Consider the following 23,927-nt stretch of genomic DNA (forward strand, 5'->3'; position numbering starts at 1 on the left):
AAAAAACAAACAAACAAAAAACAGTATATGATTGGCTTATTGCGATACTTCCCGTTTAACCCACCCAGCCTTGCCTTTTCTGGATATACCAACTCACACAACAAAAAAGAATTCCCTCCCCTATCTGCCAAGAAGGGTTGCATCAGAAGTCTCAGGTTTTGCAGAATGTGTCAGATGTGTGAAAAGTCTCGGGTTTTGCAGAATGAAATCTTTGTTTACTGTTGAACCACACTTGAGATTTTTTTGGTGAACTATGACCCCCCCCACCCCCATGCAAGAGAAACCAAAAAGAGCATTCAAGATAACTGAGGATGCAGCAGGGCATCTCTTCACAACATAAAGTGCAGAGAGGGACCTCTGGGCCTGCAGCCAAGGCTCCCGCACAGCCGCTTGCTCCCCGCAGGGGGGGGGGGTACTCAGCGCACTGTCGTGCGCAGGCGCAGCACTGTGCTCAGCCGCCCCGGTTCAGTGGTCCCCGGCTGCTGTCCCGGCTGCTCCCGGAGCACCTGCCCGGTCACCAGCTCCTCTCCAGCACCAGACCCGCCGAGTCAGGCGCGGCCCTTCCCTGACCCCAGGAGGCAACATGCCAGGGCAAAGTCCCCGAGGGTGTGAACCCCAGTGTCCCAACCCCTGGGCGGGGACGGGCTGCGGCAGTGCGGGGAGCTGTGGCCAGCACAACCCGCTCAGCCCTGCCGCGAGCCGCCGGGTGCCCCGGGAGCCTCTGCCGCCACGCTAGGCCCGCACCGAGGAGCCCCGGAGCTCAGGGTCCGCGCCGCAACCCTCTCCGGGCCCGCTCCCGCTCCTGCGCGCGGCCCGCGCTCCTCCGCGGCCAACGCCCCACATCGCCGGGCCCGCGCCCCGCATTGCCGGGACCCGTTCCTCCGCGCCCCGCACCGCCAGGGCCAGACCCCCGCCGCCCAGCCGGCCCGCGAGCTCTCAGGCCCGCGCCACCACCGCCGCCGCCGCCGCCGCCGCCGCCATGGCGGAAGTCCACAGACGTCAGCATGCTCCGGTTAAAGGAGAAGCCCCCGCGAAAGCCTCCACACACAGAGATGAGGAGGAGCTGGGGATGGCGCCGGCCGAAACGCTGACGGTGTTCCTGAAGCTGCTGGCCGCCGGCTTCTACGGAGTGAGCTCCTTCCTCATCGTGGTGGTCAACAAGAGCGTGCTCACCAACTACAGGTGGCCGGGCTGGCGGGCGGCGACTGAGGCGCGGCGGGGCGGGGACGGGGGTTCGAGTCCACCCGGGGATGCTCTCGGCCGCGCTCCCCGTCGCGGCGGCGGGCAGGGGGTTGGGGGGACACACAGCGAGGCCGGTGTCCGGGGACTGGCGACCCGCGTGGCTGACAGCCTGGGGACCAGCGCGGCCGCACAACCCACGAGCCCGCCGTGGCCACTGTCACTGGGACTCCGGGGCAGAAGTTTGTGCGTGGTATGTGTGTGTGTGTAGTGTGTGTGTGTGTGTGTGTGTGTGTGTGTGTGTGTGTGTGTGTGTTTCTCCCCCAGATTCATTTAAGAAATTTAAAACCGTTGGCGAGATCTCTGCCTTAACTTTCTGGAAAAATCCAAAATCCGTTGCTGGGAGCCCAGGGAAATTGTAAAACGGGACAAGATGAGACAAGTGGCCGCCCGAGGCTACAAAAATCTAAGTTTTTGTTTTTTGTTTTTTAATTTGGATGGAGGGCAGGCATTGGTGTGGGTTGAATTGAAATGCATTTTAAGGTTGTCAGTGTGAAAGTTGAATTCACGGTGCCTGGAGGGCTTTCTGGCTGGTTTTAACCGCGTTCCTTTTCTTTACCCCCTTTGTAGATTTCCATCCTCGCTATGTGTTGGACTTGGCCAGGTTAGTTGGAATCTTGGGCATTCCGTGGTCGGTGTTGTCAGAACTTCTGTGTGTGTCTTTATATGCAGAACAGTGCATCTGTGTGTGTTCTCTGTTTGCAGATGGTGGCCACGGTAGCAGTTCTCTGGGTGGGAAAGGCACTCAGGGTAGTGAAGTTTCCTGACTTTGACAGAAATGTACCTCGAAAGGTAAAAGTGAGAAAGAAGGAATCCTTTATTTTATAAAAAGGAGCCATTCTGTGGCTTACGGGGGAAAAAAATCAGTGCCTTGCATATTTAAAACCACAATTCAGCCCCAGCCCCAGTCCACGAGTGAATATAGCACAGGTAGCAGTGCTTGCAAGAGATGTGCTAAAGTCTCTTGAAAACGAAGGTAGAAAAATCTTTCTGTTTTGATTAAGAAGTTTCTGGTAATAGCTCTATCCACTTTAGCCATGATACTCTTTTATTATTTCTTGGCCTTGTGTTTTTGGAGGAGAGGTGTTTTCATATTGCTCTCTACGCTTCTGTGAGACTCCACGTGAAAACTAAATGCTTTCTCTCCTTCTGTGGGCATTGGAGTCTCAGACTCACGGGTATCATATTTTCAAGCAAGTGATGTTTCTGCCTCACGTGGTTGATCATGTTTATACTTCTGTGTCCTTTCTTCCTGCCCCCCCCCTTTCTGTCAGCAGTGTTGTCTATGGAAGGAAAGCTAATGTTGTTTGGGTGTTTTCGCCGGGGTCAATACTGTTTATGAAAACTAATCTTATGTTTCAAGTGGAAAGAATTTGACTATATAAACAGAGATGCTTCTGTTTGAAAGGACTTTGCTGTCACTGCCTTTATTATTGAGATTTGTTACCCTTTTCACTTTTCCAGACGTTTCCACTACCTCTACTATATTTTGGGAACCAAATCACCGGACTGTTCAGCACAAAAAAACTGAAGTATGGATAACTTTATTTTTCTAGTGGAGTTAAAATAATGTAATCTTAAAGTTAAACACCAATGTCATATTAATGTGTCATGATAGATGGGGGGACAACAAAAATACCAGGAAGCATCCACTACCAAATAATGAAGATCGAACCCGAAGTTTTAATTTCAAGCTGTCTATTTGAAGCTAAGGAACAGATTTTGCTTTGTTTCCTTTCTCACTTTTATGCTAAAAGTGTTCAAATATTGTCAGTGGTGCTGTAGATTTTTCTCATTTTTGCAGTATTGCCATGGAGAAAGATTTCTGCCAGGCAGACTAGCCTTGGACTTGTGGCACTCCTCTTGCCTCAGCCCTCCAGATTGCTGCCCTCATGTGTGGTTTACAATTTTACTTCTGTAATATAGTTCATAAACACTGTGTATTTTAGGTGTATTCCACACAGCAAATCAGATAATGGACATAAGAATTTCTACAGGTTTCCTTTTAATACAAAGTGGCTAAAGTCGGATGGAATCTTGACATAAACATGATTACTACATCAGCTGTAACTTTGTAACTAGAGAGCCATTCACGTTTAGCTTAACTCCATGGGCACATTACCCGCTTCCCTCCTAGTTCTTGGCTTCCGACTTTGCAGTGGTGTGTGTATGTAGTAAATACATAGGGGCAATAGTTTAGCAGAAACCTCCATGAACTGAATGAAGCCCTGATGTAGTAAATGATTGTAAACATTATGGCGGGGTCTGGACAGATGGGTCAGTGGTTAAGAACACTGGCTGCTCCTCCAGAGGACCAGGCTTCACACCAGGCAGCCCACCTGACATCCGCCACTCTCTTCTGGCCTTTTTAGACACCTTCATCGGCATCCACATACAAACATATATGTATGTAAAATTAGAAATAAAATCTTAACACAAACACAGTATGAGAACCAGAGGCAAAGAAGTTTTTGTATTCTCCTTTTTGATTCTTTTTGAACCAAGAACCCTGAGAGAATGACCAGAATATCTCTGGGGAAAGTTCCTAGGAAGTCAGATTTGTCACGGAGAGGGATTCCTTTTCCATCTCATTACCCACTCGGAAGGAAATACGGGCCTACAGCAGAATGCTGCTTTTATAAAATTTGCCTTTTTTTAAAAATCCATTGTCATGCACTCACATTCTGCCTTTGATTGGCAGACAAGTAGAAAGCATTTTAGAGTGAGATATATTCAGAAATTCTTACATTGTAAGAGGCTGGCTGTTTGATTAATGCAAGCAAACTGCTCTAAGAATTTAGAGGAACATGTTTCATGGGTGAGATTTTCATAGTCGTCTAAAAAGTAAGAAGGGAAGTTGGGCCAGTGAAAAAGAAAGAAATAAGAAAGAAATATTAAAGACTAATATGGCTGGAGTCAGGCTATTTGCATAGTTATGAGCCTATGATAATAGATGCATGGTTTTATCATTTTGTAGTTAATGTTTTAAAGGCTTTTAAAGAAAACATTTCTTTAGACAAATAAGGTTAGTCATCATGAGACCTGCATACAGTCAGAAAGAGATTAGCATTGTTCAAAACTACCCAATTTGTAGAATTGTGGTTTACAGTTATACACTTTTAAACTTTGTTTTGTCTGCTTGTTTTTCTTTTACAGCTTACCCATGTTTACAGTTCTGAGAAGGTTCTCCATTCTGTTTACAATGTTTGCTGAAGGAGCTCTACTCAAGTGAGATTTATTTGTAATACGTTGTCCTTGTTTATAAGACCAATACTGTTGTTTGTGTGCATGTGTTTGTGTGGATGTATTCATTCCTGTGTGTGGTTGTCTGAGGCCAGATGAAAACATTGAGTTCCACATAGCTGAAGTTATAGGCAGTTGTGAGCAGCTTAGTGTGGGTGCCAGGAATTTTAACTCATGAGGCATTGTTCTAGCTCCATATATTTATTCTTCAAATACTTTTAAACACCTTAAAAAGCTCTCCAGCCTATGTAAAATACTAATTATCTTTCTCGCTTCTACTTTAAGCTTTGAAAGCTTAAACAGGCTGATTATCTTGCTATCAGAATTAATGTAGTTGGGAAGGTTACAGACCACAGTTAGAAAACTACCCCAAAATGGGATGTGCTTGCTAGAATTCTTGTGTCTGTTGCTGCTATTAGGAAAAGCCAGGTCGGAACCCTAGGTATATGTTTTAAATAGTGTTCATGTCTTGTTTACTTTTACTGCAAATGCGTGTGACCCTTTTCTACTTAAAGACACTTTGACTTGAAAATTCCAACTCAGTGATAATAAACAAATGGTAAGACTAAGAGAAACCTGGTTATAGTTATTTCTATAGCAAAAGGAATTTATACCCCACCTTTTAAATACCTAGTTCCTTGGAAATACTCATAATGTGATTATATTTATCCTTTTTTAAAGAAAACATTCCCTTTGTTTTTTTCATTGATATGAATCTACATGGATAAAGTCACATGTATGTATATTTTACATTATTTTGTAGGAAGACTTTCTCTTGGGGTATTAAGATGACTGTATTTGCAATGATTATCGGAGCCTTTGTAGCTGCCAGGTAAGATGTGGGCCTTTGCAGCCTGTATGCTAATTATCAATAGTTATTAATATTATGTCTTGAGCATCTTTGAAAACTACTCAAAAGACTTCCAGTGTTAAATCTTTTGGGCTGTATTAGATCAAAGCTAGAGAAATGAAGATTTGGGGGATTCCTAAAGTCAGTTTGTGTAATTTAGGATTGATACTGTTCTCTGCTTGGTGAGCACATACCACAGACCACACAGAATATTCAGCACTGACACATTTATGACTTCTTTTCAATTCTGACCAATATGACTTTCCTGTTTTATATTTGAAGGAAGTCTTCCGTCACTCTCAAGAGTTACAGCTAGTAAGCAGCAGGGCTAGAGACCAAGTCTGTCTGAAATCCGGTCTGAGATTTTATACCATGCTAATTCTTTCACTGTGCATGCTGTTAAAGAAAGTAGTATCTGCCGTTCTGTGAGACGAGGTGAAGGACAATGAGTCTTTTCTCCTTGTGGAAAAGGAATAGAAGCATTGCCTCATCTGGCCAAGAACATATCACAAATGTCATGACATGGATACTCTTATTATATTCTGAAGCTTTTTCCATTTAAGTTTTAATTTTAAAATATGTGGAGGAAGACACAAAGCAAAGATATACTTTTAAGGTGAGAAAAATATGAATGACCACTATTTGATGATTACAGGTAGGCAGGAAGGAACGGAAGGCAGGCAGACATGGGGAAAATACATACATACCCAAAGAGTGAAAATTGGAAGGGTATCTAGGAGTCTTCTAGACACGGTGCTCAGCTTGGTAGATTTGCTAGTGCTACAAACTTGTTTTCCTTTGGGAGCCAACTGTGCTTCCTCAGCTCGTTAGCTATATGCCTGTGGTGTAAGTGTATGTAGTGGGGTGTAGACATCAAATTCTATTTTGCATTAAATCTCCAAACGAAATTCCACTCTTTTTAAAAAAAATCATATTTTTATTACATTTATTTGTTTTGTATGTATGCGCGTGCGTGCCACAGGGCACATATATTGAGGTCAGAGGACAACTTGTGGCAGTCTATTCTTTCCCTTCACCATGTGGGTCCTGGGAATAGGACTCAGATTATCAGGGTTGGTGGCAAGTGCCTGTACCAGATGAGCCATCTTGGGGCCCCTGAATTCCCATTCTTAGGAAAAAAACAAAAATCAAAACAACAACAACAAAAAAAAGAGGGCAGCATCATTGGTTACTGGAATGTAGAGCTGACTCCTTTTCTCTCTAAGTTGCCTTGGCTCCTTTGACAAAAGTTCAGTAGTAACCACGTACCTTTCTTCTTATAGATGCCATCCTAAACTATGTATATTCTGAAGTATTTCCCCAATGCCAGTGAGAACCCAAGTTGTACTACACAGCAGGACCTCCCTGCATCTCCCTTTGGCCTGATGTTGCAGTGGCCTGGAGGGTTTCCTTTACTAGATCAGCCACACGTATGTAGTGTCTTTACAGAGCCATAGAACTTGAGGATATTAGAATACACTGCTGGTAGATTCTGTCAAACTTTCACTTATGGTTCATATTTACTGAGTTCTTATGATAACCACTCCACTAAATGATAAGAGCTTTGTTCTCTTGATCTCCCTAGTTATGTCTTGTTCTTAGAACTTGCTTGTACGCTCTTGTGGCTTGATATCAGAACTGTCATCCATGTTTCAGAAATTCCACCCAGGGACAACTTAGTCCTATCTTTTATGTGAATCTTTGACCACACACACAAAAAAAGACTTGTTCACAGCTCCATCCTTGACTTCCCGTCCTCGAAACCAATGCCTTCTGCTTCTGCAGATTAGGTAATGATGTTTGGTTGCTTGTTTGCTGACTTTAGAGCAGCATACAGCGAATTGAAATGAGTGTTACTTGCGCAGATGTGCGGTTTGTTTATTCTGAGGTAGGGTCTTAACTAGTCCTGGTTGTCCTAGAGCTGATGTATAGCACACGCTGGCCTTAGCTTGCCTCCTTCTGCTGCAGCCTCCTGAGTGCTGGTGTGACAGATGTGTGTCACAATGGCTGGCTCCATGGTTGACTATTGGTGTGAGCACGGATGTTTCTCATAAACTTGCCAAGTGTGGCCAGGCCTGAGGAAATGCTGGTAGCTGATAAGATGCATAGTGGTCTACATAGACAAGAACATGCTTGTTCAAAATTAACTGCACATTTTTGAAGGTGATCTTAAAGTGTTGCTTATGTTCTGCAGCTCTGACTTGGCATTTGATCTGGAAGGATATGTTTTTATTTTGATCAATGATGTCCTGACAGCAGCAAATGGTGCATATGTGAAGCAGAAGTTAGATTCGAAAGTAAGTAGCGATCTACAACTTCTTCATTGGCTGCTCACAGATGGTGGGGAAAGTGTGGAATAAAGAAACCTACTAAGGAGGGTTGGGGAAGCAGACAGGAGGTCTCTGAAGGTAACGTGTATATATGTTCATGTTAATATAAATAAATTCATATTTGCCGTGGCTCATTCCTGTAATCTCAGCACTCAGGAAACTGAGGCAGGTGGATAGCCCCATGTTCAGAGCCTGCCTTGGCTGTATAATGAGGCCCAGCCTGGGCTACAGAGTGAAACACTATTTCAAAAAAAAAAAAAAAAAGACAAAATCTCTTTAAATTAGGTTGTAATGCTGGCTTTCTAGAAGGAAGTGTGTGAATATTGATTTAGAATGAGGTAAGAGAAATAAGAAGTGTCCATAGAGAAAAGTGTCTTCATGATTGTGGTTGTATTCTGGAAGAGTTAGTGGGGGGGGGCTAATGAAGTACAGGGAAGTTTGGGCAGTTACGAAGGAAGTGAGTGCTGGGAAAGGCTGTGGGACAAGGAAGCCTTTGGATGCTAGGGAGCTCTGGGCATGCTCTCAGAGACCACTGCATCCCTGGGTCCAGATTTTTGTCTTCCACACAGTGCGCACACGGGCTTTCCACAATACCATCTGCTTGGTGACTCTACTTTCCATAGAGACACATTCAGTTGTTACTTTATACCCTCAGAAAGCCAAGTATTTGAGCTCTGTTTTGTGCGCTACATTTTAGGGTTAAGTTACCATAAGAAAACAGCTACCTGGATTTCGGTTTTCTTTGTCTTACAACTCTTAGTGAATGGGTTGTCCTTAATTTCCTAATGGGCCCTGTGAGAACGCACATCGATATTCATCTCAGATACCACCCTCCCTTTTCTTGAGCAGCTGACACGTGTTTATCTCATAACTGAATCTCATAACCTACGCATGTTCCTGCTCGTATTTTATTTTTGTAAGATGGCCTCATCCATTCCCTTTCTTGTGTGCCCTCTACTGTGTATAGTATTTCTGAAAATTACTTCAAGTGTTTTTTGGAGCTCAGATGACAAGCAAAAACAATGTCCCACTTGATAATGGTGATCCTAGTGGATTCCTGGTCTATGTGTCTCTATGGTTGCATTTTAGTTAAAGTTACTAGTAACAATTTTTCACCCTTTTTAAAAAGAGGAAAGGGAATCACAGTCTGGCCTAACCCTGATTCTACTGTGGGCTCATTTGCTGGTTTACAAAGAAGATGCCAAGGCGGCATTGCAGTGAGCTCTCTGAAGCCATGCGGCAGCCCAGCAGTCTTCTGTGATGATGGAAATGGCCCCTTCTCTCATTAGAGACATGGCTTCTGGGAATGTGAAAAGTGACTGGTATAGCTGAGAAAGTAAATTGGTGGCTTCATGTAATTATAATTGAATTAGCTACATATGGCTAGTGATTACTCTTTTGGACAGCACAATCTAGAATACATCCCAGAACCTAGGAGAAAATGAAGGTTTCAAATGATTCTTGTTCTAGAAGAAAGTACTTCAATTCCACACTTAGAAATGGCTGATAACTTCCTTTTATTAAAACTCCAAAGCTGAAAGGTAGTAGTGATGCGCACCTTTAATTCCAGCTCTTAGGAGGCAGAGGCAGGCGAATCTCTGCAAAGTGAGTTCCAGGACAGCCAGGGCTACACAAAGAAACCCTTTCTCGAATAAACCAAACCAAAACAAACAAACAACCCTCCCCCAAAAGAAAACCCAAACAAACCACAAAACAAATCAAACCTCTGTGGTTCTGGGGTATACTTGAGTTGATTTCTTTAGAAATGTGTTTTTTAATTACTTAATTTTGAGACATGATCTCACTATGCAACCCTGGTTGTTCTGGAACTTGGTCTATAGAGCAGTCTGACTTTGAATTCACAGATATGTGCCTGCCTTGGCCTCCTGCATGCTGAAACTGAAGGCATGTGCTATCATACCCCATGTAGCTTAGTTGATGTATTGCTTGCCTAATATGCATGAAACCCTGTACCACATGAGCCAGGTGAGTCTAGAATTGGAGGCAAAAGTATAAGATGTTCTATTTCATCCTTAGCTATATAGTGAGTTTGAAGCCTGAAGTGTTTATCTAATTATTCTTTACCAGTAAAAACTCAGAATCAGATTTCAGAGTAAGAAACTGAATGATAAGAGAAGTGGTGAGAGTCTACCAACGATCTTCTCTCTCTCCTTCCTTAATCCAAAAGGGCCAAGAGTCTTTCTAAGCCCACCCTATTACTTCCTGTGCCTCTCTATGTCTTCAGTCCTCCAAAACCTCTATGGCTAATTTTGGTCAACTGGTAGCTAGCTCTACCCTCTGATTCAAAATAAATTTTATTGGCAGTCTCAGGAGTGCCAGAATGTGATCAAAATACCCCACAACAGAAACCAACCTGAGATATATGAGACTCTGTCTCAAACAAAACAACACCTTATTCAATCTGGGTGTTAGCAGCTTTGTAACCTGAACCCTCAGGAGGCTGATCCAAGACACTTGTGAGTTCAAGGCCAGCCAGTACTGTGTATTGGCATCTGATACACTTGCAGTGTCGTAAGGAAGAATGCCATTCAAAATAATTAGAATGTGAGAGGAGCTACAAAGAGTATGGCGTTAGTATTTGTCACCTGTCAGTTATGTGGTTGGCGTATCTGTGTTTGTGCAGCCTGCATACCCTGTGCTCCAGGCTGGTTCACGCTCTGGGTCATGGGCACTTGTTGTTTAAGGTTTTGTAGTCTCACTGTTGATCTTTTCGTGGTCCTACACAAAAAGGCACAGCTTTCCAGTGATACTTAGTTATAACTTATCCATATTTTGGTTTAACCGAGGACCAATATGGTCACACTGGTTTTAGTAAGTCAGAATTGTAACTTCATGGGTCACACAGCTGAAGTCCTAAGACAGAAAGACCTGGGCCTGCATTTCTGACTTGAATGTGATTATTCAAATGAAGACACTTTTTAACTTTAAAAACAATCCAACATAACTGGGCTGTGGTGGTACATACTTTTAATCCCAGCACTTGGGAGGCAGAAGCAGGTGGAGCTCTGTGAGTTCAAGGCCAACCTGGTCTACAGAGTGAGTTCCAGGACAGGTTCCAAAGCTATAGAAAACCAGTCTCAAAAAACCTCAGGGAAAAATAAAAACAAAACCCATCCAACATAATATCTATATGTAACTGAACTAGTAATCTATGTATGTTTAAATATACCTATCTGCTAGAACCAACTGAATAACAAATTGTTTACTATGTAGGAGCTGGGAAAGTATGGCTTGCTCTATTACAATGCACTGTTCATGATCCTTCCCACCCTGGCCATCGCATATTTCACAGGAGATGCACAAAAGGTAGGACTTCATAATTATGGGTTATTTACTTACTGTTTGTGATCAGAAGATAGACTTTTGGGTTGTTAGAAAGAGATGTGCTTATTAAGTGACCACAAACTGAGAATTTACTCTTTAGATCTTTAGCCGGCTGATGTCATGCTAACCTGCCTTCTTGTCATAAACATTTTAAGTATTAAAATGGCTCAGAATAGGTCTCTGTGCCAGGACAGAGAAAGAAGAGTTTACATTAAAAACATTGTTGATTGATTAATTTCTACATGTATAATGTGTTTTGCTCATATACACTTCCCTGTTATCCTCTATTAACCCCTCCCACTCCTGCCTAATCCCTTCTTTTGACCAAGATCCCCTCCTGCTTTTGTGTGTGTGTGTACATGTCTGTTTGTGCATGTTGTGTGTGTGTGTGTGTGCATCTGTGTTCATGGTTCATGCTGCATTGAGAATAATTAGGTATGCTGCAGGAGCATGGGTTAGGAGTTATTAATTGAGTAATCACCCTGTGGCTGCACTTCTAAAGGAAATGTGTCCTTCCTGTAGCTGTTAACTGCTGGTGGGTACTCAGGAAGAGATGAGACCTTTCAGGCCCCTCCCCCATCCATGATGGACTGTTACAGGGCCCGATTATGTGCAGATTTGTGTAGGTAACCACGGCTGCTGTGTGTTGGTGATCACAATGGCTGTATGTCTAGAAGTGCCTCACGGCATTCCTCCCCACTCTCTGGCTCTTAGATTTTATCCACCCCTCTTTCATGATATTCCTTCCCTGAGGCTTGGAGGGAAGAAGTTTTACATTTTTATTAATCTATTAAAATAGGAATGGAAGCAAAATAAAAAATTCTGAAGTATTAAAACTATTTGAGTCTCTAGAGTTCTGTTTCTTTGTCGGGTGTTTATCTTCTTAAATCCCACCTTGGTTCCCCATCGACTTTGGGAGGTACTTAGTATTGCATGGTGCCTTGACCAGATAAATAGCAGCTCATGTAGTAGTTTACCAATTCTATACAAAACTTTACTTAAATAAATCCAGAATAGAATAGCAAAATCAATCCCAGAGAATTTTTCTATAAAACATGCCCATATTTATAGAAAAAAACTGGTGTTATATTGTTAGAAATAACAACATTTTGCAAATCAAATGGAAATGCAAAATTCTGCTAATGATATCCTTCCCAAGATTCTGTTTCTTGGTTAAATATCTTGGTTATGCTTTCTTAAGGCAGCAGACCATGAATCAATGGGAACTTGAACAGAAGATTTTGAAATTAGAGTACTCATAAATTCTTGAATCTGAGACAGAATTTTGTCTAGGGCAATCTTTTAAAGAGTTACCCCAGATTATTTTGAATATATGAATAGATGTTTTAGTGAACTGTGGCCTGGATACCAGCAAACCTAAACATGACCCCAAAATAGAAATTGCTATTGCTTTTGACTAATGTGTTAAATAACTTTTCTGTGGCTTTGAAGAAATGGGGTGAGAAACTAACATTTCCTGAATGCTCATTATGTATTAGTCACTTATATGAAATATAATCTCACTTTCTCAATAGCTTTGGGAAGCTTGGATTATCCCTATTTTGTTAATGTGGAAAGAGTTCAGGACATTAACAATTTTGCCTAAGGAAATAAAACTCCTTCCAAAGGCCATGGTCTGTAGAGGCCTGCTTCATTCTAGCAGACTCTGGCTGAAGAAGCTTTTTCTCTCGAGAGTCAGAATGAAGGTGTGATAGAGATAACCTGCCCCTCAGGACAGGACAGGTGTCTCTAAGTCTCAAGGCAAGTGTGTATTTGAGACAGTGTAGGAATTAACATGTTTGTATACTCTAAGGACTTGTCAAAGATGTGATTTTCATCAGATGTTGACAAGTATTTTGAAGCTACTTAGAACTATTAGCTGAAGGAGGTATGTCTTCATTCCAAAATGATGACAGTTTGTATGGAAATTATAACATAATTTGTGCATATTTCAAAGTTCAGTAGCATTTTATTCCTGGACTCAGGAGGCAGAGACAGGCAAATCTGAGTTCAAGGCCAGTCTAGTCTATAGAGCCAGATCCAGTGCTGCACAAGAGAAACCCTGTCTTAAAAAGAAGGGCGGGGCGGGGGGAAGAAACCCAAATAAATCAAAGCTCAATAATGTACATGTAGTTTGAATGTTCCAATTTGGCTAAGCATGCTTATTTGTAGCATGGAAAGTTACTTTACCATCTATAACAGGACTAGATTTGCTTTCCTTTTCTCCTTTGTCTTTAGTCAGGACAGTACATTTGTATTTTCTTTTTACTGTTTTATTTTTCTAATTACACTGTCAGATACAGGTCAAGAGAATATGTTTTAGAACAATGATTTTGATGAGTATCAATTCACCTAAAGATTTTCAAATTGGGATGATGAAGTTAAAGATAAAAGTAGAACTGACTGCTTTGTAGTCATGCCTCATTGTGCTTTGCATGTCACTCTTACTATTAATTAATACAGCTCTTATGAAACATTTATTGGGGTACAAATAGACACTGGCCATGCTCTCACCATTAGATGGCTGCTACGTAGGACAAGGATGTTCACATTTTCTTCAGCTATTTAAATAAAGGAACTCGGGAAAAACAGAAACCAATAAAGTAGCCAGAGACTTTCTATGCATGTGTGTGGAAACAGGGTAAATATATTTTTTCCTATTATGGAACCATGTAAAAGTACTTAAAAACTATACTTTATAAATTGAACCGTAAGAAAAAGATGAAGTATTCTGTGATGCATCTTAAATTTGGACATAACTAGGGCAGGTAGGACAGACCAAATTATCCTTATTACTCAATAAATAATAAGGGCCAGGAAGCAAACTGAAGCGAAGCCTGATTTTCTCAGTGGGGATCTAGGGAGAGGGCTCTGAAAGGTCAGTTCCCAGAGAGTCAGGAGTGGACACAGCCAGTGATGCTGTGGGCATAGAATTTAAGTAAGAGTCGGAGGTGTAGACACCCTGAAGGTCCCTGTAATTTACAAGACAAAATCCAACTGGAAACTCATCCCAGGGAGTACATAGTACAAGGGCTGAGATCAGATGCCTTGTGTGTGGCTCTGTCCCACCTCTCCCTCCTCCCTCCTCCTTTCTTATTGGCAAAATCTGAGGATTACTAGAAAAGAAAGGATCAACATAATTAACAGTTTTAGAAGAGATGCATCTTACAAAGTATCCTTAAAAAACAAAACAATAGCAACAAAAAACAAAACAGCCAGACTTGGTTTGCACCTGTAATTTCAGAATTTGGGAGGCTGAGGCAGGAGGACGGGTCTGAGTTTGAGGCCAGCCTGGCCAACAGTGTGAGACTGTCTCAGAACCAGCCAGCCCTCCAACCAACCAAATCCCCCAAAGGCTAGCTACTGTAGAAACAGGAGAACCAGGAGTTCAAGACCATCCTTGGCCACATACTGAATTTGAGACTAGCCTGGACTGTATGAGACCCTGTGTGTTATACAGAAATCATCTTCCCTTTATTAAAAAAGAAATCTAATAACATAGGTTAAAAAGAAGTGTGTTGTGTCATTTGATTAGTGATTTTCTAAAGTGTCAGGATAGATGTGTCTACGCTCTGAGCTGCTGCCTCCAAAAGGGAATGCTGTAGCACAAAGCCAGCATTCAGAGTGGCGAGTGTTGGGCTTGGCTTCCTGGCAGCACTTTGAACTGTGTGTTCTCAGGTACCTATGGATGAACAGACCCCTGCCGTGGACCTCACAAGGCTGCTGCTGTAGCTGGGTGCACTGTGTGGTGTCCACTGCTGTAGCCCAGCGCATTGTGTGGTGTCCACTACTGTAGCCCGGTGCATTGTGTGGTGTCCGCTGCTATAACCCAGTGCATTGTGTGGTATCCGCTGCTATAACCCAGTGCATTGTGTGGTGTCCACTGCTGTAACCTGGTGCATTGTGTGGTGTCCCCTGCTGTAACCTGGTGCATTGTGTGGTGTCCCCTGCTGTAACCTGGTGCATTGTGTGGTGTCCACTGCTGTAACCTGGTGCATTGTGTGGTGTTTGCTGCTGTAACCTGGTGCATTGTGTGGTGTCCACTGCTGTAACCCTGCACATTGTATGGTGTCCACTGCTATAGCCCGGTGCATTGTGTGGTGTTTGCTGCTGTAGCCTGGTGCATTGTGTGGTGTCCGCTGCTGTAGCCCGGTGCATTGTGTGGTGTCCACTGCTGTAGCCTGGTGCATTGTGTGGTGTCCGCTGCTGTAACCCTGCTCATTGTGTGGTGTCCGCTGCTGTAACCTGGTGCATTGTGTGGTGTCCGCTGCTGTAGCTGGGTGTCTTCATTATGTTGCTGCTTGAGTGGCCTGACTTAGAAGAGTTCAAGGAAAAGTTACTGGTCTAAGTAATTACTAACCATTACTTCATTTTAGGCTCCTCACTTACCTGTTTGAGTTACTGAGATTTTGCAGGATCTCTCTGTGGACCACACAGGTTGATTTTATTTATTTATTTATTTATTTTTGAATTCCTGTAGTATTTCCTCCTCATAGAGACAAATCTCTTATTTGTAGGTTTTGGTGTTCTCCTTGTAAAACACATGTGTTGGATCAGAAATTCTTTACATCCATATGGGTGGGTCTTTCTCAGCTTGAGTGTTCTTTGGTTATTCTTGTCTTCAGGCCATGCTCTTTAAAAATAGGAGCAGTGACTCAGTAGGGAAGGTGGGCCATGTTTTGCTACCACACAGAAGTAAGTGTATAGGTGTTAGAACCAGAGGACCAAGAGGAAGTAGTGAACCAGTATGGGCTCTAGTTTCTCATCTGAGCCAGGAGCAGGAGCAGAGGGAGAGACGATGTGGTAGATGTTAAGTGTGGTGTGGAGTAGGTGGGTAACCTGGGGCAGTGCCCTTGTCCTAACTTTCCTAAGGTAGGGAGAGAACTTTGGAGATGTTTGTACTGCCCTATCCTCTGTCTTGGCAAGTTCCCTGGCAGTTTACTTTTGGGGAAGGACTGAAGTCCTTTTTTCTCAGGAGCTTTCAAAGTGGCATGCTATCATTCTCACAGTTCTTGCTTAAATATATAGTGCTGTGTATATATTTTATTTATGAGAGTTTTATAATGTATACAATGTGTGTTGATCGTATCTATCCCCTATTCCCCCTGTCACTCCCCATGGATGCTCCCCATGTGACCTTTCCACTGCCATGCCCCCGCCTCTCCCCTTGGGGTACACTCCAGCCTGAACCGTTTTTAACTTGTTGGTCTAGTAAGAGTTGCTATATAGAGGCCTAAAAGGGAAGAAAAGGATGTGTTGTCTTCCCAGTAGTATATGATAGTACAGTGTGGGGGTGTGGGGGGTCAGCCCAGCAAGTGGTCTGAGAAATTCCATCATTGGGGACCTCTATTTAGGTAAAGACTGTGTAAAAAAAGGGAAAAGAAAAACAGAATTTCAGAGTGAGGATGGAGCAGAGTTACTGTTTGTTCCATACTGTCTGGAGAATCTGTTATATCAGTGCTTTTAGTTTTGAATGAGTGGATTTATAAAGTATAGCAAACAAAAGGAAAAGGATAAATAGTAGCAAATAGAAGAAGCAACAGAAAGCAAAACATCAAATCAGATGCTCACAATGTCCAGCAGAAACGGTTGGAGCAGCCTCCTTGAGTGCAGTAGAAACTGACTGGGGAGGTTGAGGCAGGCAGCTGGAGTCCTGATTGAGCTTTTCTCCTGGGATGTGGTACTGACAAGGGGTCTTGGTCCTGTTCATTTTCTCTGCCAGCTAAAGAATTAAAAGGCAGAAAAACCTCAAATGCAGCAAGTAGCAGCAGCAGGAGAAAATCAGCCCCAGCAGACAGCATCAGTGGGGAAAGACTTTCTTAGAAGTGTCTTAGAGAGGAGGAAACACACAGCAAAGCTCACAGACAGAAAGACCCTCTACAAAACAGAGGAAGGCTTGGACCTGGAAATCCAGTCTTTCTTGAGACTGCAGTTTTTAAGGATCTTTAAGCTGCCTTTTTTTCTTAGTTTTGGTTTGGTCAGTTTGAACAAAGACAGGGTGGCTGGTAGGCCAACAACTTTGGCAGAAACATGGCCTGATCTAGACTTGAATGGTTCAGCAGTCCATCACCAGAGGGCCAGACTGGCAGGAAAAACAATGACTGGGGCCTTATGCTGCCAGGTCAGCCATCTTGGAGAGGAAGAGGCCAACCATCTTGCAAGTTCACCACTCTTATTACCTAATTATGGTCCCTTTCTCCATGGATGAGCTTCCCATTCCAATTGCAGACGTTTTGGTATGGGATAAACAATAGTGACCTTTGTGGGAAATGGTTCACCTTGTAGCTGTTCGCAAGGACACAGTGTTTTTACTCTTTGGCTGTTTTGCTGTTCTTCCCTCTCTCAGTAACAGAGCCAGAGGCCCATCCTGTCTGCAGACAGGAGAACACAGAGGACACTTGAAGTAAACATCTAGAACTGTTTCTCTGCCCTCCTAATGCTGCAACCCTTTAATACAGATCCTCATGTTGTGGTGACCCCTGTTCATAAAATTATAATGATTGCTACTTCATAATTGTAAGTTTGGTACTATTATGAATCATAATGCAAATATCTGTGTTTTCTAATGGTCTTAGGCAACCCCCATGAAGGGGATATTCAACCCCCAAAGGAGTTACAACTTACAGGTTGAGAACCACTGTGTCAGAGTCTGGACTGGGAGAGCCTTCCAGGCTTCCAGAGTCTACTTTTAACAAGCTGACATACACAACACATGACAATTTAGACAGTTTAGCAGTATAATGTGCATTACAATTAGTGAGTTTATGAAGAGAACTCAGAGGTGTGTGTGTGTGTGTGTGTGTGTGTGTGTGTGTGTGTGTGTGAGAGAGAGAGAGAGAGAGAGAGAGAGAGAGAGAGAGAGAGAGAGAGACGGAGGGAGGGAGGGAGGGAGAGAGAGAGAACAGCTATTAACTGCAGGCATCTGTATCATTTTGTGGATTTTGAAGTTACATTTCTCAAAGGATGTAGTTTACCAGGTTAGATGATTGTTGGTGCGAAAACAAGCTTTCACCTTAAAGTAAATAAAAGGTACCTTATTCTAGAGCCAAATATCATTGACTGTGGCCCAAAAACATACGTGTGTGTGTGTGTGTGTGTGTGTGTGTGTGTGTGTGTGTGTGTTACCTGGAATAAAGGAAACCATAAATCAAGGCAAGTTTAAAGTACATTGATGGGTGCATAAGGGAGGCAATTATAAGTTGGGGAAGCTTGTCTATCGGCCTCACATTCTATCTGATGATACTTTTGGGTTGGTGGACACTGATGATCTGCTACATGAATAGATTCCAAACTGTTTTTATTTAGTAGTCACATGATGTTAGTTACTACACAGAGGTAGACAATGAATGGCCGTTCAGGGACCTAAAGGTAGCCTGAGATAAGGTAATTAATAAGCCTGTGAACCTGCAATATTCCAACCTCCCCATGTAACTGCAGTTTTAATCAGAGCATCAGACTTTGCAGACACAGCTTTTCCCCCAGAATCGCCTTGACACAATTAAGCAGTGTTTACAAATTACTTCTTAAAAGTAAGTAAAAGCTTAGTTGAGAGTAGTGGCTTGTACCTCTATCCCAACACTTGTGAAGCAGGGAAAGGCAGATCTCTGTGAGTTCTAGACCAGCCTGATCTACATAAAGTTCCGGACCAGCCAGGGATGCATAAGCAAGACCCTGTCTGCAGACGAAAAAAGGTAAAAAAATATATGAGCTGGCTTGCTTCTCTTAAAGAATTACCTTTTCTGAACAAAAGATAAAGTGTTTTGGAGAAAGGAGAGCTGACCTGGGCAAAGCCAATGGATACATGCATTCTGGTCCAAAGCAAGCATGATCCACTTGGTGTTTTTTAAACCTGTGTTTGAGATATGAGGATTTTAGCATCTTAGCTGTTGTGTTGAAAGTTTTGACTCTAAAATCAGCAGGAAATGCAGAGTAGACCTTCAGGGCTTCTTCCCCTTCCAGTCTTTTTGGCGTACTTTCTTGCTCAGGGTAGATGGGATGACTAGGCTGTGGGGCAGGGCACACACCTCCCTGCACGATAGTTGTGTGTTCGACATTTCTGAGTTTGCTACATACTTAAGATATGTAATAAGGTGTGGCTTTTACTGCTTCTCTTCTTTTAATGCTCCCTTGTGGCACAGGAGCAGACCCATGTGTGTTGTAGGGACTGGTTAGGTCATATTTATCCTGCAGCTGTGTTTTCAAGTGGCTGTTGCTTGCGTGTTTACAGCCAAAGATCTATTCCTGTCCTAAAGCCAGAATGTAGCAGGCTGACTGACTTTCTCCAGAGGCAAGCCAAATACTGAGGCTAGGGGGCAGGGATCCCATGAGAACTGTTTGTCTCCTTCTGAATATTCATTACTGGAAGAAAATCTAGTGTGCCATATAAAGAGAGCCTTAAGGCTTAGAGTATGCAAACGCAGGCTTATATATTTGCTCTCTGAACTGCTGCTAGTTGACTGTTGTCTTCTGGAGATAACAAGACCTTGAAGGAGCCAAATAGCTTGATTTGTGTAGAAGCTCCACCCCCATAAATATCAGGCAGTACTTTGACTGTTTTGGTTTGTTTTCATCAGTGGAAAACATGACTAAACCATCTTTATCACAGTGCCCCAAGGTGTCAGAATTGTGCGCCCACATTTAGAGCTAAAGAGAAGGAACTCAAGGACATAATGCCAATTACTTGTTACTCACAGGCGGCTTGTACTCATATGTGTGACTTATGTATAATTAAGGATATTTACTAAGAATGTACCTAAAAACTTGTAGAACTCAGTCATTGGAAGACAAGATTTTGAAGGGCCAGAGAGATGACTTAGAGAGTAAAGGTACTTGCCATAAAGTCCAAGTTGGATCTTTGGAACCCACATAATGGGAGTATGGAACCAACTTTCCTAAATTTTCCTCTGACCCCCAACACATGGCATGTGCATTCTCTTCCCCCCAAATAAATAAATGTAATTTTTGGAAGAGCTGGGGAGATGGCTCAGTGGGTAAGAGTGCTTGTTCTGCAAGCATGAGAACCTGAGATCGGCTCCCCAACATCTAGATAAAAAGCAAAGCAAAATAAAAAAGGCTATTTATACAGTAACCCCAACATTAATGGGTGGAGACAGGTGGAACTTACTGGCTAGGCAGCCCAGTCAAAATGGTTCAGTGAGAGACCCTGTGTCAAAGCAATAAGATGGAGAGCATCTGAGGTCTTACTCTGGCCTCTGCATGGCGGCGTACACACATACAGGCTTGTGCAGCTGTGTACTAGTAGGTATATGCCTCTCACACACAGAGCAAACTATTTGGCAGATGTCTCATAAGAGAATAAATACTAACATTAAGTATAAGCACATTAAAAAAATACTCGTTAGCAATAGAGAAATACAAATGAAGATTACAGGAGACCACTTACTGCTTGGTAGACTGGCCCAAAAAGTTTCTAAGTGAGTCAGAGTGCAGGGCAATGAGAGAACCCCAATCAGTTATAGTGAGAACCTAAAGTTGTGTTGCTAATTTGAAAAACAATTTGGCAGTTTCTTGTAAAGATGTGCTCACTAAAAGAACCACCAATCTCATGGATCAGGTTTTACATAAGATAAATGAAAATGTGGCCAAAGATGTTTCCCGCAGATTCATTGCAGATTTATTTTTAAGAATAAATCATGTGGGAACCATGCAAATAGAAGTCCACTGAGTAGTGATTCAGCAGTGTGTTGTATTCTCAGGGTGGGATGCTCTCACAACTGATGGTACAAGTGAGTGCATGACAATTTCCGTAGGACCCGGATGGATCAGTGTTACGCCAGAGCAAGGAGGAAGACTCAGAAGAGTTTGTATATGGCTTGCTCTACCTGAAGTTGCCAGACAGCAAATCTGTCCTAGTGTTACTGAACTCCAGCCAAAAGATCATTGGATCCTGGGGACTGGAGTTACAGATGGTGTTAGGCTGCCTTGTGGGTGCTGGAAATTGGACCCAGCATGAAATTCTTGGGAAATTTCTACTTTTGGGCCCATTGTTTCAATAGTCTGATAGTCAGGTTGAGAGACACATGTGTGTCTTTAGTATCTTCATTTCTGCCAGGCCTGTTATAGTAGCAGAAGTACCTTTGAGGTCTCCAGGGATAGAATAAGGGAGATATCTGATTGTGATGAGCAGGTGATGCTTGGGTTGGGTGTAGTGTTGTCCTTATCTTGCATGTAATAATGATTATTCACTTTAAATTTGTCAATTATTGTTTCTGTTTTTACTTCAAATTGGTGTTTTTTATTTTGATATGATATACCTCAAAAAAATCATGAAGAAGCTGAATAGCTGCTGTGCTAGAAATATGATTAGGTAAAAAGTGGGTCTTCCCATGGTAGCTCACGTGGTAGAGAAAGACATTTGAGAAGTGAGAGCCATAGAGGAAAGGACTGAGACACCACTGAAGTGTTTCATCAGCTGCTGCCCCACGAAGAGCCTTGAGTTTAGCCTATTGGGTGAGTCAGTGTGGATGGGTAGGGCATTTCAGTCCAAGGCTCACAGCATGAAACTTTTTTTAAAAAAATATTTTATTTATTTATTGTGTATACAGTCTTCTGCCTACATGCCAGCAGAGGGCATCAAATCTCATTCAAAGTGGTTGTGAGCCACCATGTGGTTGCTGGGAATTGAACTCAGGACCGCTGGAAGAACAGTCAGTGCTCTTAACCGCTGAGCCATCTCTCCAGCCCGAGATGAAACTTCATCTTGTGTTTCGTGAACAGGAAGAGCCTGGTATTGTGGGAACCACAAACTGGGGTTTAGTTAGATGCAGGGATAGTTGCAGCTGGACATGTTGGCACAAAGACAAAAGGTGAAATGTTTTTCACATTTACTTGTCCCTCCTCTGATGGAACATGATCCTGCCTTCTTTTGTGTGTGTGTGTGTGGGGGGGTGTTCTTTACATTTTGTCTTAAAACAAACAAGCACCAAAAACAGCATCATAACAGCTTCTAAGGAGGAAAAACTGTTTTGACTCATTTTCTCCAGACTGGCTTCTTATGACTTAAGGCTGCACTTAGCATCTGTGCACCACAGAAGGGTCAGGAAAGCCCTTGATTGACAGCCACCTGCAAAAATGGTGCACTTGGGCAGGTGTGACTTGAACCTATAAGGAAAGATCAGTTTTTTAGTAGCAAGAAGGGACAGTTTAAAGTCTCCTCTACATTTCAGTTTGGAAAGGTGCAGACTGAAAACTGGTTCATGTACACATATCTGCAACTCTTTTTCCTAATATGATATCTTAACTGATTCTTTGAGAATTTCATATATACATCTGATTTATTTTGATTATATTTATCTATGCTTCCTCTAATTTCTTTTCTTTTTAATTTATTTAGTTCTACTTTGGGAATGTGTGTGTCTGTGTGTATGTATGCTACATGTGTGATGGTGCTCACCATGGCCAGAAGAGAATGTGAGATTTCCTGGAGGGGTATTGGGAATTGAACTCAGCAAGACCAGCAAGTGTTCTTAACCGTTGAATCACCTGTCCAGGCTACCTCCCAGCTTCATATTCCTTGCCCTTTTTAAAAGTAACTGACCAAGTCCACTTTGTCTTGCCACCTACCAGGGGCCACACCATTTAAAAATAAAGGACCTCTCCATCCCCCAATATTTGAAACTCCTGAGTATCATTCTTAGTCCTTGGAGTGATATATCAGAGAAATGACAAATGAACTAAGGGACCCCAGTTAATGACAGCTGTTGGGAGGACCTGCCCAATAACCCAGTGTTTTCTCGTGTATTGCAGGCGATGGAGTTTGAAGGCTGGACAGACACCCTGTTCCTTCTGCAGTTCACTCTCTCGTGTGTGATGGGGTAAGCCTTTATACATTCCTAGCAGATCATTTCCTAGAGAAGCAGGTTTCAGAAAGTTGTTTTAGAGTTTTTCTCCCTTGCTTCTGAGTGTCTTGTTCAGTTTCCTGAGTATGTCACCTTGTAGCTTCACGTTACATGGGAATATGCTGAACTGATCTCAAGCCACTCATAGATGGATGGAGAAATGAAATGTATATTTATCTACCACCCCACTGTCTGATAACAGCCATTATATTTCCATTTGCATCATTTCATTTTCCTCAACATTGACATCTTACATATGTCATTGTCCCTCACTTGTAAGAAAGAAGGTTCAGAGCTTTAGTAAATAAGCTTGCATGGTTAGTGGTTGACAGTGGTGGCATTTCATTTTGATGCTACTTGAACTGAGTTCTACGTGTGTAGAAGTGGAGAGGGCTCTGCATTTCCCAGGTGTGTTTTCCTTAGCTGGCCGGTTTGTTGTAGCAGGTGAGTGGACATGAACACAGTGAGACAGTGCTTCAGAATCTCAGTGATGTGGGCATTACAAATGATGTCAGGTAGCTGTTGAGCAGACCCGCCACCTCCTCTTGAATTCTCATGTGGTGTTCTCTCATTATTGAGAATCTCTCTTGCCTTCATCCTGGCCCTACTTTATCTTAGTGGCAGGTGCCGAGATGACAGAGGCCTGTGAGCCTGAGCTTCCTGTCTGGCTTTCATGAGTTGGCAGGAAGGATGTTCTCTAAGGAATCCTCGTCATTGGGAATGAGATGCTCATGGTTTTGGTAGCAGGAAAAACACCCAGTCAGAAAACAGATATGTGTTTCTCTTGAGTTCAGTTTCAAGGATGTGAAGCTGTGGAGAATGTGAAGAGCTTTCAGTTGCTCGGAAGCTGCATAGCTGACACTGGTTGTTTCTCTTGGTGAAGGATTGTGGGAAAACAAGCTCTAGCCTGTGACAGACCCTTTCCTTCTCTGCCCTAGGTTTATCTTGATGTATGCTACAGTACTGTGCACTCAGTATAATTCTGCTCTCACCACGACAATAGTTGGCTGCATTAAGGTGAGATGAAATAACAATACTGTTTCTTCTTTGAAACGTGCTTAA

At 42.8% G+C, this 23,927-nt stretch overlaps 1 protein-coding gene across 2 annotated transcripts in view; it reads left to right on the forward strand.

Moving 5' to 3' along the window:
• Nucleotides 1-467: 467 nt before the first annotated feature.
• Slc35d1 (solute carrier family 35 member D1) overlaps nucleotides 468-23,927 on the forward strand; it is a 40,554-nt gene continuing 17,094 nt past the window's right edge. The window contains exons 1-10 of one of the 2 annotated variants that reach the window (XM_040757061.1): nucleotides 469-1,182; nucleotides 1,810-1,843; nucleotides 1,945-2,031; nucleotides 2,704-2,771; nucleotides 4,396-4,467; nucleotides 5,246-5,314; nucleotides 7,527-7,629; nucleotides 10,897-10,989; nucleotides 22,774-22,841; nucleotides 23,804-23,882. In XM_040757061.1, the coding sequence (XP_040612995.1) occupies nucleotides 980-1,182; nucleotides 1,810-1,843; nucleotides 1,945-2,031; nucleotides 2,704-2,771; nucleotides 4,396-4,467; nucleotides 5,246-5,314; nucleotides 7,527-7,629; nucleotides 10,897-10,989; nucleotides 22,774-22,841; nucleotides 23,804-23,882 (876 nt within the window). In that variant the 5' untranslated portion in view covers nucleotides 469-979. Of the gene's footprint in view, nucleotides 1,183-1,809; nucleotides 1,844-1,944; nucleotides 2,032-2,703; nucleotides 2,772-4,395; nucleotides 4,468-5,245; nucleotides 5,315-7,526; nucleotides 7,630-10,896; nucleotides 10,990-22,773; nucleotides 22,842-23,803; nucleotides 23,883-23,927 lie in introns of both variants that reach the window. The other variant, XM_040757062.1, reaches the window with a different exon arrangement.

Source organism: Mesocricetus auratus, unplaced genomic scaffold, assembly GCF_017639785.1.
Source record: "Mesocricetus auratus isolate SY011 unplaced genomic scaffold, BCM_Maur_2.0 Super-Scaffold_100014, whole genome shotgun sequence".
In the NCBI taxonomy this organism is placed as follows: domain Eukaryota; kingdom Metazoa; phylum Chordata; class Mammalia; order Rodentia; family Cricetidae; genus Mesocricetus; species Mesocricetus auratus.